Genomic DNA, 21,534 nt, shown 5'->3' with positions numbered 1-21,534 from the left:
GAACGATGGAAGTCCACCCAAAGTCGTGGCATGAATATCAATGCTTCCCTTTGAAACAACTCCACATCATGAATAAATAAACAGAGCTACCGATAAAGATCGTTATCCAAGGCTTTTGTAATGCCGCCTTTCCCCTAAAAACTCACAATGTATCGATTGTGAGCTGATTCCGATGATTTTACCCTATTTACCTGTCCTTTCTTTTCACTTGACACTCCTCTCTCTCTTTTGTCTGTTCCAGTGTTGTGGTTTACAATATTGCCTCTCCCTCCTGCTCAAACCGCTACCTAATTAAATAAAGCCCTCAGGACTGTTCCTGATGATACAAGCTTCAATGGAAACTCTAATTCCTAAGCTGTCAAAAATGCAAGACAACAACATCTCCCTATTATTGAAACCAGAGCTAATATGGCTGAAAAAGACTTCAAGAGAAACTCATTTTCTGTACTTTTTTTCAAGCTCTTACTAAACAAATGATCCACCAGAAGACAGAGACGAAATTGAGAGAATACTCAGCATTCAGTAATAATTGTTCTACAGCTTTAAAAAACATTTTACAAAATAGCAGACATCCTTTCATGTAGTCTGGTGTAAGTTTTTGTGAGTTTCTTGCATAGTTTTGGCAGACTTTCATTTTTGTACAAAAATAAGCCTGCTGCGAAAAATATTAAAAAAAAACATGGTTATGAGATAAGACCATTTCATTTGACATATTTCCAGCCTAAAATGCTTGTCTATGCGATGATTTCTCAGAAGCCTAAGTATTTCATTTTGTTTTCCTTAACCATACAAAGCCCTTTTGTTGATCTTTAGGTTCAAGCTTATTATCATAAACTAAAAGGAAAATAAGCAGTGAAATAATTGGTATTGACTGAAACTATTTTGACTGGTGAAAAAAAAAGAAACAAAATTAACAAAAGAGCTTAAAGATAACAATAACTTAATGTAATAAAAACTGCATATAAAAGACACAGTCATCAGCAAATATCTGGTTTAATTTTCTGACTCTATACCATTTTTCCAGCCAACATTCCCCTGCAGAGTGGACGAATTCTGTTGATATTTCTCAGGGCGGTTTAGCACTGCACTGACCACATGCCAACATGATGTGGTCATGATAGCATTTATGTAGCAAGAGAAAAAGTGTGTGTTACAACGAATACGTTACATTCAAGGCAACTCTGCTGACTGTATGTTTCTTCTTTGGAATATAATTGTTCTTGTGTAATCAATCACGCCTCCTGTCTTCTTCTCCAGGTGGGAGGGACGATGTACAACACTGGCCGCCATGTCTCTCTGCGATTGGACAAGGAGCATCTGGTGAACATCTCTGGAGGGCCAATGACGTACAGCCATCGTCTGGAGGAGATCCGGCTACACTTCGGCAGCGAGGACGGCCAGGGCTCCGAGCACCTGCTGAACGGACAGGCCTTCTCCGGAGAGGTGTGTACACTTTGTGTGAACAGACTTTGTCGGAACAGACTTAATGGCATATCTGCAAAAGGTGGAAACTCCCCCAAAACATTTCATTCATGCTTCATACCAAGTAACTGTGTCAGTTAATTGGCCAAGTTGATATGTCATGGTGTAGCTGTACTGCTAACAAATTGTTCAAAGATTTGATTTTTTGACTGTTTGATTTGAATTCTAAAAAAACTACAAGTTAAACTTTTAGCCACTGACAAATTACAACAGCTGGTTCTTAAAGTGCTGTTTTAACTTATAATTCTGAAGTAAATGTTGATTGCATAATATGAAGAGCTAGAGAAAAATGGCACCACCACTATCACTATGCAATTCAGTCTGGCAGCTGGCAAAATGATGCCTCTCTTTACGGCACAATGGAAGAGGGAAGTGCTTAAAGTCGTCCCTGTTTATGAAGGTAATACAATAATAACATGGAGGCTTCATAGTCTGAACTAAGACAGCAAATTATTTTCCCTTCCACATCATCAACAACAGCGCATCACAGCTTCACTACTTCCTTCTTACCTATCACAATAAAAGCCCTTGACATATAACATTAACGGAACACCTCCTCACTGCTTAACAGAGGGCATTTAACTAGGTAATGTTACACATAAAACAAAAAGAGCCCCATTGACAGAGGAAAAGGGAGAGTGATCAGAACCGTTCTTTCTACTAGGCTCGATCAGCACATAACACATCCTAATACTGCCGGGTGTTTCACTCTGTTCCTATGAATGTCAACATCAAAAAATATGTTATCACTGTCTCTGTTGAAAACAAATGCAATGTGACCTGGGCTCTGAGTTAGCTCTGAGGAAGACAGAAAATTATGTCTTTGAGACAGCAGCACCAACGATACCACTTGAAACCAACCAGACTGTTTTCTCCCATTTTCTTTAAAAGCCAGGTGGCCTGCAGCTGGTGCGTTGTTATTTATATAATTATTATATTATTATGATTATTTATTTTGGCAGATTAAGTAAATTAGAGAAGCAATTGGTTTTCTGTTGGTAAAACGGTTCTGCTTGTGTGCACAGTCCGTCCGTCTCCACATATGAGCAAATACACAAATAACCTAACTAACTGTAGAGGAGGAGTGCTGTGTAATGTGTATTTAACAAGGAGGCAAAGGTAGTTATTGTTTGAAAAAACTTCAGATTTTAATTGCTAAAATGCATTCAAGTATAAATGAAAAATTTTATTTAGCAAGTGACCACAGAAAAGTGACTTCCTGGTTGATCCAATAAGGAAGTGCCAAAACTGCAATTCTCTGAGTGTTTCATAATAGAGCAGTTTCTCATTGACCCCCATGTTAAACAGGCCGTTTTCACAGCATCATTAAACCTATTTAAGGCCTGGTACAAAAAAACATTCTAGTCTGTATGTTTAGGTCATATCTCCATGACAACACTTAGGGGGGTGATTTTGTACCAGGCTAGTTTTTATGCTATTGGAGGTTAAAGTTTATGAATAATTAGGGGCATGGCCTCTTGATTGACGCATACCCTCTGGCCCTCACTTCTCCTCAGAGGTATACGTCAGCCAGATGGACGTATCTCCCTCCCCCCAACGTCACATACATGCCCTTTTTTGGTAAGAGAAATGAGGCAGAGTCTAAGTCTGACAAGATGGAGACTCCAGAAGGCGAGTACGATTGAATCAAGTTGAGAGAACGGACCTCGACATGGTGTCCATAATCAGGAATTAATGGACTCCAACCACTGGAAGCGTCTGGAGTCATCAATCGTCCATTAACCCCTGATAAAGACATTACCTATAATATCATCCACACTAACCTCTTTAGGAGCTGCCATTGTTGTTTTGAACAAACAGTCAGCTAACACACACTCCTATACCACAGCCGTAGCTGACACCGGCTCCTCACAGGATGCTAACTGGTCTGAACCACCGGTGACCTCACTGTTCTGCGTGCTCTTGTGATATTGCGAGAATTCAGCTGCCCTGTAAGCTATCTGCACTCTGTTGAATGGCTTTGATTTTCAACTTCTCCATCATACATTTTGTAAGTTATTTCAGTGGAAGAGAATGTTTTCACACCTAAAGGAGCCAGAATTTCCCCCAATCTGTAAAGAACCGTGTGACGCTCTAAATGAGTTTTCACATGATGGCTGTGACTTGCATCCGTGCTTTCAGCAGGAACAAACTTGTCTTTGAGATGACAGTTTAACTCTCTCTCTTTCTTTCTCTCACACACACGCTCTGTCCCTGCACACATATGAACACACACTGTCGCACTGCCATTTAAAAAGTTTGACGAGCGAAACAATTAGCTTCCCTGGCTTTGATTGTTCAACAAAATCATGAGTCACTCAAGTCGCTGCATTCCACCACTGCCATTATATGAATAACCAATTTGTGTGGCAACAAAATAATTGCAGTCTTGACAGGGAAATTTATTATAATTAATGATAAACATTTATCCTCCTGCAGAGTCTGAGAGCTGATATTCAAATCATAATAAAACAAGTGTTTACTGTGTCCTTCGGGGTGGAGAGAGCAATAACCCAAGCCTGAGAGGACACCTTGGTGCACACACGCACACACAGACACAGACACACACACACAGACACACAGACACACACACACACACAGTATATCAATGCTCCTTCAGGGCTCCATGTTTTACTTTTCCCCTGCCTTCACTGATTTGCCCTTTGCAGGTTAACACTGTATTGGAGGACTTTGCTTTCTTATTTTACAGTTAGCCAGTGTGGTATTTGGGAGGGATTTTATGATCTTTTTGGTTTTAAATCAACTCTCAAGTAGTCAAAAAAAATGTAACTTTAGCATCAACTCAGTGAATAAACAAATGGTATCAACCCAAAATTCCAAAATCTTAAGGTTCACAGCTTTCATGATGTCTACCACTTCTATGTGACATATACTGCTGACCTGGGCATGTCTGTAAAGGGTAGACTAGGGAGAGAGGTTCATATGATATCTTACGAAATATGACGCTCTATTAAATGCCGCAAAATGGTGACCAGTTTAGGTTACCAAGGTGACGGGTAAGTTTAGGTAACAAAAGGTAAACGTTAAGTGTAGACGACAGATGGTGACGATTACGTTTAGGCAACAAAAGGTGACGATTAAGTTTAGCCAACAAAAGGTGACAGGTAAGTTTAGGCAACAAAAGGTGATGATTACGTTTAGGCAACAAAAGGTGATAAATAAATTTAGGCAACAAAAGGTGATAAATAAGTTAGGCAACAAAAGGTGACAGTTAAGTTTAGGCAGCAAAAGGTAATGGTTAAGTTTAAGCAACAAAAGGTGATGATTAGGTTTAGGCAACAAAAGGTGACAGTTAAGTTTAGGCAACAAAAGGTGATGGTTAAGTTTAGGCAACAAAAGGTGACGATTAAGTTTAGCCAACAAAAGGTGACGGGTAAGTTTAGGCAACAAAAGGTGATGATTACGTTTAGGCAACAAAAGGTGATAAATAAGTTAAGGCAACAATAGGTGACAGTTAAGTTTAGGCAGCAAAGGGTGACGGTTAAGTTTAGGCAACAAAGGGTGATGATCAAGTTTAGGCAACAAAAGGTGATGGTTAAGTTTAGGCAACAAAAGGAGACGGTTAAGTTTAGGCAACAAAAGGTGATGAATAAGTTTAGGCAACAAAAGGTGACAGTTAAGTTTAGGCAGCAAAAGGTGACGGTTAAGTTTAGGCAACAAAAGGTGATGGTTAAGTTTAGGCAACAAAAGGTGATGATTAAGTTTAGGCAACAAAAATGTGACGGTTAAGTTTAGGCAACAAAAGGTGATGATTAAGTTTAGGCAACAAAAGGTGACGATTAAGTTTAGGCAACAAAAGGTGACGGTTAAGTTTAGGCAACAGAAGGTGATGATTAAGTTTAGGCAACAAAAGGAGATGGTTAAGTTTAGGCAACAAAAGGTGATGATTAGGTTTAGACAATAAATGGTGACGATTATGTTTAGGCAACAAAAGGTGAAGATTAAGTTTAGGCAACAAAAGGTGATGGTGAGTTTAGGCAACAAAAGGTGACAGTTAAGTTTAGGCAGCAAAAGGTGATGAATAAGTAAGGCAACAAAAGGTGACAGTTAAGTTTAGGCAACAAAAGGTGACAGTTAAGTTTAGGCAACAAAAGGTGATGATCAAGTTTAGGCAACAAAAGGTGATGATTTAAGTTTAGGCAACAAAAGGAGACGGTTAAGTTTAGGCAACAAAAGGTGATGAATAAGTTTAGGCAACAAAAGGTGACAGTTAAGTTTAGGCAGCAAAAGGTGACGGTTAAGTTTAGGCAACAAAAGGTGATGATTAAGTTTAGGCAACAAAAGGTGATGATTACGTTTAGGCAACAAAAAGTGATAAATAAGTTTAGGCAACAAAAGGTGATGAATAAGTAAGGCAACAAAAGGTGACAGTTAAGTTTAGGCAACAAAAGGTGACAGTTAAGTTTAGGCAACAAAAGGTGATGATCAAGTTTAGGCAACAAAAGGTGATGATTAAGTTTAGGCAACAAAAGGAGACGGTTAAGTTTAGGCAACAAAAGGTGATGACTAAGTTTAGGCAACAAAAAGTGACAGTTAAGTTTAGGCAGCAAAAGGTGACGGTTAAGTTTAGGCAACAAAAGGTGACGATTAAGCTTAGGCAACAAAAGGTGACGGTTAAGTTTAGGCAACAAAAGGTGATGATTCAGTTTAGGCAACAAAATGTGATGATTAGGTTTAGGCAACAAAAGGTGACGGTTAAGTTTAGGCAACAGAAGGTGATGATTAAGTTTAGGCAACAAAAGGCGATGGTTAAGTTTAGGCAACAAAAGGTGATGATTAGGTTTAGACAACAAATGGTGACGATTACGTTTAGGCAACAAAAGGTGAAGATTAAGTTTAGGCAACAAAAGGTGATGGTGAGTTTAGGCAACAAAAGGTGATGATTAAGTTTAGGCAACAAAAGGTGACAGTTAAGTTTAGGCAACAAAAGTTGATGGTTAAGTTTAGGCAACAAAAGGTGACGATTAAGTTTAGCCAACAAAAGGTGACGGGTAAGTTTAGGCAACAAAAGGTGATGATTACGTTTAGGCAACAAAAGGTGATAAATAAGTTAAGGCAACAAAAGGTGATGAATAAGTTAGGCAACAAAAGGTGACAGTTAAGTTTAGGCAGCAAAAGGTGACGGTTAAGTTTAGGCAACAAAGGGTGATGATTAAGTTTAGGCAACAAAAGGTGACGGTTAAGTTTAGGCAACAAAAGGTGATGATCAAGTTTAGGCAACAAAAGGTGATGGTTAAGTTTACGCAACAAAAGGTGATGAATAAGTTTAGGCAACAAAAGGTGACAGTTAAGTTCAGACATGAGTGCTAAAATGAAGGTTTTCAGACAGAGGGTAAATGCAGGTATATTCAGATAGACAGTATGAAAAAAACGTTTTTTTGAACATAACAGCATGTAAACATGACTGTATGTAAACTACTATGGACCTGAGCCATGAGCATGATGTCGGTAGCTCATGGTGGTTAAAGATCTAAATATACACTTAATTTTTCTATCAGAGTCATTGTCAGGGTTTGGGTGAGTCCAGTAATGGCACAAAAACAACAATACACATTATTTTGTTTAACTAAAGCACAATTGTCAATTTTAACAAAAGGTGATGATTACGTTTAGGCAACAAAAGGTGATAAATAAATTTAGGCAACAAAAGGTGATAAATAAGTTAGGCAACAAAAGGTGACAGTTAAGTTTAGGCAGCAAAAGGTAATGGTTAAGTTTAAGCAACAAAAGGTGATGATTAGGTTTAGGCAACAAAAGGTGACAGTTAAGTTTAGGCAACAAAAGGTGATGGTTAAGTTTAGGCAACAAAAGGTGACGATTAAGTTTAGCCAACAAAAGGTGACGGGTAAGTTTAGGCAACAAAAGGTGATGATTACGTTTAGGCAACAAAAGGTGATAAATAAGTTAAGGCAACAATAGGTGACAGTTAAGTTTAGGCAGCAAAGGGTGACGGTTAAGTTTAGGCAACAAAGGGTGATGATCAAGTTTAGGCAACAAAAGGTGATGGTTAAGTTTAGGCAACAAAAGGAGACGGTTAAGTTTAGGCAACAAAAGGTGATGAATAAGTTTAGGCAACAAAAGGTGACAGTTAAGTTTAGGCAGCAAAAGGTGACGGTTAAGTTTAGGCAACAAAAGGTGATGGTTAAGTTTAGGCAACAAAAGGTGATGATTAAGTTTAGGCAACAAAAATGTGACGGTTAAGTTTAGGCAACAAAAGGTGATGATTAAGTTTAGGCAACAAAAGGTGACGATTAAGTTTAGGCAACAAAAGGTGACGGTTAAGTTTAGGCAACAGAAGGTGATGATTAAGTTTAGGCAACAAAAGGAGATGGTTAAGTTTAGGCAACAAAAGGTGATGATTAGGTTTAGACAATAAATGGTGACGATTATGTTTAGGCAACAAAAGGTGAAGATTAAGTTTAGGCAACAAAAGGTGATGGTGAGTTTAGGCAACAAAAGGTGACAGTTAAGTTTAGGCAGCAAAAGGTGATGAATAAGTAAGGCAACAAAAGGTGACAGTTAAGTTTAGGCAACAAAAGGTGACAGTTAAGTTTAGGCAACAAAAGGTGATGATCAAGTTTAGGCAACAAAAGGTGATGATTTAAGTTTAGGCAACAAAAGGAGACGGTTAAGTTTAGGCAACAAAAGGTGATGAATAAGTTTAGGCAACAAAAGGTGACAGTTAAGTTTAGGCAGCAAAAGGTGACGGTTAAGTTTAGGCAACAAAAGGTGATGGTTAAGTTTAGGCAACAAAACGTGATGATTAAGTTTAGGCAACAAAAATGTGACGGTTAAGTTTAGGCAACAAAAGGTGACGATTAAGTTTAGCCAAGAAAAGGTGACGGGTAAGTTTAGGCAAAAAAAAGGTGATGATTACTTTTAGGCAACAAAAGGCGATGGTTAAGTTTAGGCAACAAAAGGTGATGAATAAGTTAGGCAACAAAAGGTGACAGTTAAGTTTAGGCAGCAAAAGGTGACGGTTAAGTTTAGGCAACAAAAGGTGACGGTTAAGTTTAGGCAACAAAAGGTGATGATCAAGTTTAGGCAACAAAAGGTGATGGTTAAGTTTAGGCAAAAAAAGGTGATGATTAAGTTTAGGCAACAAAAGGTGATGATTACGTTTAGGCAACAAAAAGTGATAAATAAGTTTAGGCAACAAAAGGTGATGAATAAGTAAGGCAACAAAAGGTGACAGTTAAGTTTAGGCAACAAAAGGTGACAGTTAAGTTTAGGCAACAAAAGGTGATGATCAAGTTTAGGCAACAAAAGGTGATGATTAAGTTTAGGCAACAAAAGGAGACGGTTAAGTTTAGGCAACAAAAGGTGATGACTAAGTTTAGGCAACAAAAAGTGACAGTTAAGTTTAGGCAGCAAAAGGTGACGGTTAAGTTTAGGCAACAAAAGGTGACGATTAAGCTTAGGCAACAAAAGGTGACGGTTAAGTTTAGGCAACAAAAGGTGATGATTCAGTTTAGGCAACAAAATGTGATGATTAGGTTTAGGCAACAAAAGGTGACGGTTAAGTTTAGGCAACAGAAGGTGATGATTAAGTTTAGGCAACAAAAGGCGATGGTTAAGTTTAGGCAACAAAAGGTGATGATTAGGTTTAGACAACAAATGGTGACGATTACGTTTAGGCAACAAAAGGTGAAGATTAAGTTTAGGCAACAAAAGGTGATGGTGAGTTTAGGCAACAAAAGGTGATGATTAAGTTTAGGCAACAAAAGGTGACAGTTAAGTTTAGGCAACAAAAGTTGATGGTTAAGTTTAGGCAACAAAAGGTGACGATTAAGTTTAGCCAACAAAAGGTGACGGGTAAGTTTAGGCAACAAAAGGTGATGATTACGTTTAGGCAACAAAAGGTGATAAATAAGTTAAGGCAACAAAAGGTGATGAATAAGTTAGGCAACAAAAGGTGACAGTTAAGTTTAGGCAGCAAAAGGTGACGGTTAAGTTTAGGCAACAAAGGGTGATGATTAAGTTTAGGCAACAAAAGGTGACGGTTAAGTTTAGGCAACAAAAGGTGATGATCAAGTTTAGGCAACAAAAGGTGATGGTTAAGTTTACGCAACAAAAGGTGATGAATAAGTTTAGGCAACAAAAGGTGACAGTTAAGTTCAGACATGAGTGCTAAAATGAAGGTTTTCAGACAGAGGGTAAATGCAGGTATATTCAGATAGACAGTATGAAAAAAACGTTTTTTTGAACATAACAGCATGTAAACATGACTGTATGTAAACTACTATGGACCTGAGCCATGAGCATGATGTCGGTAGCTCATGGTGGTTAAAGATCTAAATATACACTTAATTTTTCTATCAGAGTCATTGTCAGGGTTTGGGTGAGTCCAGTAATGGCACAAAAACAACAATACACATTATTTTGTTTAACTAAAGCACAATTGTCAATTTTATTTTCATTCAGTTTTGTTCTTTCTCCAAGCAAATCCACAGTTTATTGGCGGCATGTGGTCCAATCTCTATATCTGTTTCCAGTCCCTCTCTATGAGGACTTAACAATAGCTGCATTTTTCAGCAAAACATGTGTCTGTCTGCTCAGATAGACAGATAGTTGACTTGACAAACTGCAGGGAAACAAGGCCATGAAAGGTTGGTAACAGATGTGTTTTTTTAAACATCCCACCTTTTGACATGTTCTCCTCACAAACAACCGTTTCTGATTGAAATGGCAACAGGAAAACATTCCTCTCCTCCTCCTCCTACTCCTCCTCCACCTCCCCCAATAGCCCATCCCTGCTAAAGCCTTCAAGGTCCAATAAGATGTTTCATTATCAAAAATGCAGAAAATTCCCTCTCTCTCTCTTTCTCTCGCTCACTCTATCTCCCTCTCATCCCCATCTGCACATTAGCGGTGGCTGTGCATGTCCTTGAAACCTGAACAAAGACAAAAATATTACAACTTTTTAAAGCAAAGCATCCGTTTGTAATGGCAGCCTGTGGGAGGATGGTGTGTATGTGTGTCACCCCTTTATATGTCCTAACACTTATTCTTGCGTGTGTGTGTGTGTGTCTGCGTGCGTGCACATGCATCTTTAATTCCATTTTATTACACACCATGACCCATGATACTAAAAGATGAAATGAATACATTAAAGAAACTGCCATCAAATAAAACTCATCACCCACACGGTACAAACTACACACACAAACACACACACACACACACACACACACATGCATACATGTACATATGACATAAAATAAGCCTTAGATAAAATAAAAAGTCATCAGCGTCAAGATAGTCAAAATATTCAAATATATACAGACTTTGGTAGGATTAACCAGTGTATTGATGATATTCGCTGCCTTATCTGCCCTTAACATACATTTGTATTTATATGAATCATTATCTGTTCCTGACATGTGGGTAGAAGAAGGCCAGACTGCTCCCTCTAGTGGCCGTATTAATTATCACAGGAGCAAACGAGGAAGTCAGATGACGTATTCATGTGTCGTTTGAAACCGAAAATTCAACAACATTTTAGTTCCAAGCTGCAGCCTTCGGAGGATGTGGCATTCGCGGTACATGAAGTCCGAGTCCCAGAAATATCCTGAAATGAGAAGGTCTGGCCTACGGAGGACTTCCTGTTTTGCCATTTCCACCCCCAACGTTTGCCGTTCCTATATACTATATAAATATGTATATACAGAGTAATATGTTTTCATTAAGCGGTTAATCATAAAAGTATCATTCAATCAGTTTTGAAGTTCAATCATTAAAAACAAAATCTATAAAGTAGACCGCACTTCTTGGCTGCATTTGAAGGAGCCTTTGAAATGGAACAGCCTTGGACGCATCGCTGTGACGCTTTCGGCCTTCAAACGCAGCCTCGTAGGGCTGCAGCCCCTGATTTGGGACACAGCTCACAACTAAGCCAATCCATGCTCTCTCTGTAACCCTTACCACGTAGTTTTGTTGCCTTAACTTTAGTAGTTCCGTTTCATGTAAAATATAACGGTCACTTTATCACTGCGGTCGTGTGTTTCCAACAGAGTTAAATTGAACAGCCTTATCTGTTGTTTTCAAAATAATTGTCATTTGCCTTTTTTTGTTGTTGAGGCAAGAGGATGTAATGAGTATGCTGATGAACATACTGTACATATCTATATAAAGTCCTTGCTCACACAATCAAATTGCCATGGCAACAAGAGGTGTTTATACAGGCACATAAAGGGTCAAACAATGTCCCCAGTTGTTTAGATGTTCACATCATTTGAGCCCATATAACAGGGATGTATGTCTGTATGATAATGTTTAATCAACATCTAGTGGTTATTAAAGGTAAAGTAACTTTCTATAAAGAATTGAAATTGTCATTGTCATTGTTATATCCTGAGAGCACAATGAGACAGAAGCTACATTACAAAGTCATGTAGCCGTATTGAGCTGCTGCTCTCTGTCTGCTCCTAATGGCATCTGCTATTCACCACCACCAACCTTAAACCAATTAAAAGCAGAGGAGTCTCTGACATCAATGTCACCATGTTTTGCTCGATCAGCTATTAACTTGGTGAACAGTTATTTGCTAAGTTGATAATATACAAAATGTTCCAGTATTGGGGGTTAATTTATGCTGTGTGTGTATATCTGCTCCCCTGGATATCCTTCACAGTCTAATCTGAAAATGAAACACCTTCTAATAAGTGCTAAAATATTCCAAATATTATTCTTTCCACCAGGTTGGCTCTTGTTTTTACACTCCCATTATCCTCTGATAAAAAAGAAGAATTCAGACAGTCAGGTCAAAACTGATCTTTTATTCATACAGTCCTATTTGACCCATGCAAATGCTGAGAAACTTATGAGACATTTTTCTTTCCAATACCACATCTAATCATATTCTAAAGTATACCATTAGTAGATTGATTTCCTTCCTTCAGGCAGCTAGTGCTTTGTGCTCATACCTGAAACGTAGGTGATCCATCACACTTGTCTTTTATTATATCAAAGTAATGTTGAAGTACAGTCACAGAGTGACTGTATTGCTGTTAGTGCATTGAAGGACAAGCTGACATTGGAGTGGGCTGACTTAAAAATCAACTTTAATACAACAAACAAAGTAGATTCATTTCACGGGTTTCCATTTTTGTTTGGTGTTTTTCTTTTTTGTAGTTGATTTGTATTTATTGATTTAATGTTTAATGTTTATTTGTAAGAGGACAAAATAAGCCATTGTCATGCCTAAACTGATTTGTGCTGGCCATCCCGTAGCCATTTGGGCGTGCGTTTTAATGGCGTTTCTCTCCTTTCTCTCAGTCCATGGAGTGAATGCTCGGCCTATATTGACTCTGGTTTTTGCCCGTCTCCGCTCACCCAGCTGCTGGGACAAATAACGCCCCCTTCACTGAGGCTCCGAAGCAGCTACAGGATTGGCAAACTCCATTTCACCCAGTGCCAGCCTACAGTAGCTGCACCAAACAACAGACAACCCTGGCAACCAGCGCCCAACGCTATTGGCTGCTACAATAGAAAACGAACGGGACCGAAAGTCATTGTCAAACCCGTAAAATAATTGAAAAATAATATTAATTCAGACTAAATATGTTTTATATGGAAAAGCAATGCTTTCATTCTGTACCCCTCAAAACGCCCTGTGGGTGTATTATATATATTTTTTTAAATATAGCTTTTAATAAAGATTATATATATTCAACCTTTAACTAATAAGGTAAACATATCGTTTATGCTGCATTTTGCTGAAGTTTCACTCTCCTTTGTATCGTGCGTCAGGCACAGCTTTCTCGAAACAGCCTAATTAAGTTTATCTCGTGCGAGATATTATCTCTTACGTAGGAGATAAACTTAGCTTTTGGCCAACAATGCCCAATTTTTTTTTCACCTTGCATTTCAGGGCTTCCTTAATGGGCTTATTGGTCTATGGGTAAGTTAGCCATCCACAGATACAGTTTAAACGGTTCAATTGGCCTTCCACCTGTATGTGTATATGATGATATCAATCATCATTGTTTTATTATCTTACCACTGTATGCACCAAAGGACAGACAGGAAATGGGGTGAGAGAGAGAGAGAGGGAGACATGCAGCAAAGGGCCGCAGGTTGGAGTCAAACCCACGGCCACTGCCACAAGGACCTTCGGCTGCTTTACATGGGGCGACTGCTCAAACCACTGTTACACCAACCGCCCTGTAAAACAACATGATCTTTGACAAAAACATCAAAATGGTGTATTCAAACCCTATATTATAGGAATAATATTAGTAGTAATATATAATAGTGTAAACACATTAAATTAGGATTACATCTGATAAATGGAACAGAGAGTTCGCCCCACAAACTGAAGGAGACACTGCTTATTGTTAAACAGAGGATCCAGCTATATTTAATACAAATCTTGGTTAGTGTTTGAAAAGGATTCGCTATGAGCAGCTGTTCCAAACATTTGAAACCCCCATTAATCACAGATCAATCCCCCCTCGTATGTTCTCTTTCAAACACAGTCACACACGGAAAATCACTGCGGAAGATTATGGGCCACAGAGCTTTTGATGGTTGAGCTTGTTCTGTTTTATTTTCTCGTCCCCTAATTATCATTAATCACTGCTGAACGGCACATTTTGCACACATCTGCACCGTGTCGTCCTATAATTGTGCTGGATCTTGGATTTAAATCACATCAGAATGCCTTGTTTTCAAGGAACATGCTGGAAAAAGCATGAATGAAGACTAAATTTGGGATTATGTTCAATTACCAGTGAAGCGTGGGGGAGTATTAGCACAGATGATGGAATAATAATTGTTGATTTCTAGTGCTGGCAGTGTTCTGCTTTGCCAGTAAAACACTCAAATAAAAAATCCGGTAGCTATGTGAGAGTGGGATCGCTGTGTGCAGTAGCAGGCCTTGTGCGCTTGTGGATCCACGCTCCAGTTAATCTGAAGGAGGGAGGATGGATGGATGGAAGTTGAGATGAAGAGCATCATTTCCAGCCCGGCGCTTTTAAGCCCCACCTCACCGTTAGTGTTCAATGCCTCTTTTCCTCTATCGACTTGCTGTCTTCATATTTCCCTACACCCGGGGCCAGGGCAGTTGCTAGGAATTCTGGGCCCCCTGAAAGAATATCGGTGTGGGCCCCTCTACCCTATTCCTTGCCACCTTCAATTGTATTGTTTTTCAGTGTTCTGCTGTGGGGTCAAACTCAGATGAAGCAGGCACTGCTGATTCTGGAGCAGCAGAGGATAAAGGTTTATTGTTAAATTATATATATTCAGTCCGTTGGGACTTGGCTTGGGAACCAGAAGGTGACTGGTTCAAGTCCTGATATGGATAAAATATTTTTAAACCATTCAAAAGTCAGTGTAAACTGTCCAAAATTCTAAATAGTCTTTTTTTTACTTTGTTGTTGTTGTCAAAAAAACAGAACAACAACGACAAATCTTTGAACAATTAACTTTTTTTGTATTTAGACTATTCAAATGTCCCACTAATGACACATTTTACAAGACCACATTGAACACATCATGAAAACGTAACTGACCTTCGTCAGATGCTCATAATTACTGAGTAGAAATTGAATGGGTCATAATACAATTGAATGCAGCCTCTGAATGGGCGCTTACTGGAGCACTGTCCGACAGTGTTATGTGCGAAACACTAGTCACGGTGGTAGCCCCTAAATTAGTAACGTTCAGTTATAGCTACTCTAGGAACCGTCGCTCTACAATGACCTGGCGATTTTTTTTTAATGAACTGGCGACCTGTCCAGAGCGGGGCCCGATGACAGCTAGCGTAGGCTCCAGCCTGCGCCCCGTCAAAGGTAATATTACAGACATTAAATGAATGAACAAGCAGGCTAATTGTTTAAGCCGCCCTCGGTAGTTTACTCTCACCATTCTTAAAAAAAAAGGTTTTGATGTCTTGGGCCCCTGCTCTGCTGTTCCTACACCTGACCTCTTTCTCAACTCTTTTCTGGTGTCCAGACTTGTGTTTTTTGGGGGGCATACTGACTCTGCTGCAGTTAGCTTCTCTACCGGCTAGCACTTAATTCCGATGAGGAAGAACCCCGGGAAGAAAGAGCCGCGGTGTGGACCAAACCATTTTCTAAGAAGGGGCCAGGGGGGTTATTGAATAGAATAAACATATATATAGAGTATTGTACAACTTGTGGCTTTGTTTTAATTCGGATTCATTCTTATGAATATATATTAGTTCAGTGCATAATCATTTTGTCATAGAGGCTACTGGAGCAGTGTGTGGGCCCTGGCTGGCTGTGGGCCCTTAGAATTGTCATCACCTTTCCCCCCTATACGACGGCGCTGCCCGGGGCCAGGCCAGCCATCATGCCATAAAGAGGCTGTCATGACCCCCAGACACAATCGCAAATACGCACACAAGCACACACACACACACACACACACACACACACACAAGCACACACACACACACACACACACACACACACACAAGCACACACACACACACACATACACACACACACACACACACACACACACACACACACACACACACACACACACACACACACACACACACACACACACACACTCTCTCTCTCTCTCTCTCTCTCTCTCTCTCTCTCTTTCTCTCTCTCTCTTTCTCTCTCCAGAGAGCACTGGCAAAAGTGACCCTTTCATATCCAATTCAGTGTTGTCTCAAACTCCTTCCACTCAGTGTGGCTTCATTTCAGGTTTAACTGACTGAAACACCTGAAGCATGAAAACTTGTGGCACTGCCCAAGGGAGCTGCCGTCAAAGAGCCATTAGTATCACCTTCAGTGTTTCAGTGTGGGGATGTTGGTCTTTTCTTGTTTTGGAGGCTTTTCCATAGAAACAAGTGTTAAAAAAATCCATTTGACAAATAAAACTCCTTTAATACTGACAAAATTGTCAAATATCAAAGGATAGTTTAACTGTTTTGAAGTTGGTAGTATGAGGTACTTGTCCGTAGTCAGTGGGTTACCTACAATAGATGATGGTTAACTATAGACTGTATAAAAAAATAGACGTAGCCTTAACATCATGGTCCATTATCTCAACTTGATCCAATTGTCCTCACCTACGAGAGTCTCCATCTTGTCAGACTTTGACTCCACCCCAATTCCTCTTACTAAAAAAGGGCAGTTGTGACGATGGGGGAGAGGGAGATACGTCCATCTGGCTGACGTATACCTCCGAGGAGAAGTAAGAGCCATTTATTCCATGTTCATCATCTTAGTTTAGCATGCTGGTATGCTAACGTTTGGTAATAAGCACAAGTACAGCTGAGGCTAAAGGGAATTCTAAAGCCAACTGAAATTTTGACCTGATGATGATGCTTTATAAATAGTCAGAGGATCATCAAAGTTACTACAAATTATCCTCAGGTTACATTAATTTCATAAATGCTAATCATATGACTCAAAACCACAAGCATGTGTTATGTGTGCTTGTGTGCTTGTGTGTGGGATGACTGAATGATGAGGCCAATTTGAGGCTTTGGAATAACAGCACTATGCAAATACAGCCAAAGATGCATTAACTAGCTTTTTTTGGATTTCCACTAACAAATATTGGAAGCTGAACCTAATAGATTTGATAAGTGATTTGGAATGGATATGCAGATTCAATAGTGGATTCTGATTAAATGAAGTGCTATTGAACCCAACCCTCATTTGTACTAACTCTGCAATATCTGTCACACCCTCTATTGTATAAACTGTGCATCTCTGTCATCATCACATCTGTTCAATAAGTACCAGGAACAGAATGTTATGGCCGAATCTTAATGGGCTGTACCTTTTTAGATGTCTGGAGGTGTGACCGTAGTCTGTGTGTGTGTGTGTGTGTGTGTGTGTGTGTGTGTGTGTGTGTGTGTGTGTGTGTGTGTGTGTGTGTGTGTGTGTGTGTGTGTGTGTGTGTGTGTGTGTGTGTGTGTGCGTGCGTGTGTGTGTGTGTGTGTATGTGTGTGTGTGTGTGTGTGTGTGTGTGTCTGCGTGTGCGTGTGCGTGCGTGTGTGTGTGAACAGAGACACTGTGATAAATTATGTAGTGCTGCAGTGGTCCATCTATTGCTCTTTCGTCAACTGTTTCTGTATCTAATTATGACCTCTATTTTCTCCCTCTTTTGCTCTGCATCTCGCGCTTTTTTTCTGCTCCATTTGGCAGACATTCTCACATTATTATGGCCCACACTGGCCTTTTATTGCCCACCAGCAGCAAACTTTGTGCAATTTGTCATTGAGGGAGTGTGGATGAGTTCTTTTGGCTCACCTAAAATTCTAATCAGATCAACGTAGGGCTCTAATCACTTCCTCTCTTGCCTTGATTGCATTTATAGACGTTCTGTCGTTCTGTGCTTCCCCAATCGAGCATTTCATAATTACTCTCCTCTTACATTTGTTTATTTATATCCTTCAGTACAGTACATGCCAAGTCCTTTGCCAATGAGTGAGGATCAGAAGTTTATGGAGGTGGAGAAAGAAAGCGTAAGAGCCTTCGGGAAAGATCTGAAAATCATTACCGCCCCTTTGTGCTTGAAATAAGTGCTTTACTGTCTTTATATTCATAGCACTTCATTGTGTGTATTGCTATTAAAATATAGACAGCCTAAAGGCAATAAATTAGAAGCTTTAGGTTGTTGTAGTTGGCTGCAAGTTTTGCTGATTTAGGTAATGAGAAGTGGCAAGTGTATCCTCTTTGTAATAACTATTCAAAAATCAAGACTCCGCAGTGCAGCTATGCAGAATTAAAGGGAGAGATAGGGAAAGCTGCCTTCATTTTTCAGTGAGGAACAGAACAAATTCTACTTAAAAAAAACAAAAAAAGACTAACTCTGTGCACACAACTTGTCCCTTTATTTTTTGGTCACAACCCCTGCCCCCACAGCAGTTCCAGAATTGAACACATCTTCATTTCTCTGAAAACAGCACTAGAAGATAGCACTTTGTGTCTGGTTGCTATGCGGAATATCCGTGGAGGTAAACATGGCGGTCCTTGCTCTGGATGAAGGGAAGACTTAGGCATGTAGAGAGGGACGACAGACCTGTGGATTCATACATGGATACTCAGAGACCAGTGAGATTTTTGTTGTTCAACACATATGTAGAATGTAATGGTTAATCTTTGTGGTACTTATCCCGCCCCTCCTCAACTGTGATTGGACAGATGGGTGAAAAGTGACTGTGACAAGTACAATGTTTAACCCAAAGTTGAACATTTCTAAATTTTTTGAGCAGAAAGAATTACTGTGCAGCGCTCAGCACAGAATAGCCGTTTGTAGCTGAGTGTAAATACATGGCGCTCCCATTGCAAAGAATTATAAAAATCCTTTGGTGTCAGAGAAAAACGCTTTGGTGGACACAGCAGTGTTATACATATTTAGGAAAGAATGGGTTGTAAAAAGAAATGGTATGTTACATTATAATCATTTATAAACCGTAAAATATATATATTCCCATTGGAAATCACATATATGTGATCTGCCAGCTTAGCTGATGGCTACAAAAAGGCAATAAACTATTGGTCCATCATTCCCCCTCCATTAGAATTAATAACTTCTTCTCTCCATTAAGCTGGAAATCCTTCAAGTTGTTCATGCAGCATTAGTGAGAAGAATGCAAGGGCTTATCCAGAAGTCTACCAGGAACATGCACCTGCACAAATTTGATTGGCCAATACAGCGTCTTGCTGATAGGCATCCTTTGTGCTGTGACAAAAGTTGAGCCAGGTTCAGCTTCCTGCCTGATGACCCATCATTTGTTATGTAGAAGCTTGCCGTATGTGTTCACCCCTGTTGCCACAAAGTGGTCTCATTAAAATGAATGAGGAGGCAGTGATCCAGCTCCAGAAACTTCCAACCTCTCTACTCAAGTACACCATCCCCCAAAGTGCGACAGCTAAAAGACATTCATCAAAATAAACCAGTAAAGTTATACAGGCCTCTCAAGTGTCACACATTGAGCGTGACAGTCACACTTTTCAGTCATTGGTCATGCATTCACATTGTATTTCTCACGCAGAAAAACAATTAATAATATGCCGCAGCGCCCCAGATTTTTCTGGCCGCAGCAGTAGTGCCGTTCTCACTATGAAGATCGCAAACGAGCCTACCACTTACCGGCCCCACCAGCATGCAAAAAGCTATGATGCATCATGTATGATGAAATAGTCCTCATCCTTGATTAAGATTAGTATAGTATCTATACTCTATATCCCTTTTCCACTACGGGTACGGGCATACTCTTAATCCACTTTTGGCCTTGTTATATATTGCAGATTTTAGTACGACTTAATGTAGCTGTTCATCGTAGTGATGCCACATGAAAACATCGTTCATCGGCTACCAAAGAGGAACTTCTGCACCTCATTACCTAACCACAACATGCTTTGTCAGTTTGCAATATTCTTGCTCTAGAGGGCACATCATTTATTGTATGAAGGGGCACTCTACAGGGCGCCCAATCATTTTTTACAGGTGTAAAGTGCAGCCAGTAAGGCACTTCCTCTCATTTTGGCTTTTGAGGGTACTTAACACACTTTTTCAACCTAAATAAAGGGGAAATTACTAAATAACCCTAACCCTAACCCTAACCCTTACTAAATAAATAAGCTTTTATAAAGTTATTTGTTTTTGTTTGATTACATTCATTTCACTGAATAGGCCTTTCTATAATTACAGTATAATACAAACTCAATTCACTGTCATACATTTTGAACAGGTTAGATATATTGGCCAATAATGTCTTTGTTAGACAGAAACTAGTACCTTGTCTTGTCTCTTAAAGACTGGATACTGCAGGTAGGCTTAGTGACTCGACTTTACTTGACTTGCCCAAGAAAAAATGCCTTTCTACGGCCTACTTGGACCAAATGACTTGAGTCACATGTCTGCCAGTCTCACCAAAGACAGAGGAACTGACCAACCAGCATTATCTGCCCAGTGCTCTTGCTAAAAACGCTTTAAAACATACAGTATGAAGGCTATGTTCAAGGAACACCCTGGTGGCCTAGGGGTAAAGGCACTCACCATGAACACAGCGTCCCAGTTCAAGTTGTTCCCCAGCTCCACCGCCTGTCACTTACTGTCAACTTTCTACTGTCTATTTTCTTATAGAGTTGTAAAAAAATACATTTAAAAATGTAGGGGCGGCTGTAGCTTGGTGGCAGAGGGGGTCGTACGCTGTTCGAGAGATTGGTGGTTCGATCCCCTTCTTCCCCCGGTCCACATGTCGAAGTGTCCTTGGGCAAGACACTGAACCCCGAATTGCTCCCCGTGCTGCGCATGGGTGTGTAAATGTGGTGTGAATGGTTAGATCAGATTAGATGGCATGTAGATGTCCACTGCCATCAGTGTGAATGTCTGTGTGAATGGGTGAATGTGACAAACACTGTGAAGCGCCTTGAGTAGTCAGAAGACTGGAAAGGCGCTATATAAGTACAAGTCCATTTACCATTTAAAAAAAATCATACAGATGGATAGAGCTCTGCTGGCTTTGACTTTCCTATTCATGGGCTCTTTGTCAAAAAAGATTTTAAAACCATGGGCTCCTCTTTCAGCTGTTTCCATTTTTTACGACTTGGAAGTTGAGCGGTACCGCCTGCCCATGCCCAAACATCATTAAAAGGAAGGAATATTGAACAGCTGGAGTGGATGAAGCATCTGCTTCAGTGAGACATTAACCTCATGCTGGGAGATGGTTTAGCTGTTCTCACCTCAGCCTGTGAGAGCTGGCTGGTCTTGGATCAAATGATGACAGAATCCTCGCCTCTTTATGTCCCTCTTATTATTTCTCTCCACATCAGCGCCAAGTATAAAAATGTTCAGAACACCATCTCTTTCTATTACATTGAGTGTGAATCCATGGGAGAACTCTGATCCTGTATCGATTTTCCCTTTTAAATCATCTGACATGATGTAGCATAGAGGAGGGATTTCAATAAATGAGACACAGATTCTCTTGAAGGCTTCCACTATTTTTTACTTGAAAATAGTGGAATAGTCGAAAATATTTATCAAAATATTATCGACAACCTTGTGCCTCAATATGATTATGATTTG

At 39.7% G+C, this 21,534-nt stretch overlaps 1 protein-coding gene across 1 annotated transcript in view; it reads left to right on the top strand.

Moving 5' to 3' along the window:
• ca10a (carbonic anhydrase Xa) overlaps positions 1 to 21,534 on the top strand; it is a gene marked incomplete at its 5' end in the record, with an annotated part of 322,140 nt that overhangs the window by 275,703 nt on the left and 24,903 nt on the right. The window contains one exon of the mRNA XM_083932762.1: positions 1,258 to 1,443. Coding sequence (XP_083788888.1) covers positions 1,258 to 1,443 — 186 coding nt within the window. The remainder of the gene's footprint in view (positions 1 to 1,257; positions 1,444 to 21,534) is intronic.

This window comes from Echiichthys vipera (genome assembly GCF_963691815.1).
Source record: "Echiichthys vipera genome assembly, chromosome: 18".
Taxonomy (NCBI): Eukaryota; Metazoa; Chordata; class Actinopteri; order Perciformes; family Trachinidae; genus Echiichthys; species Echiichthys vipera.
The sequence above is the reverse complement of the archived record's forward strand: the minus strand, read 5'-3'. Positions and strand labels throughout refer to the sequence as shown.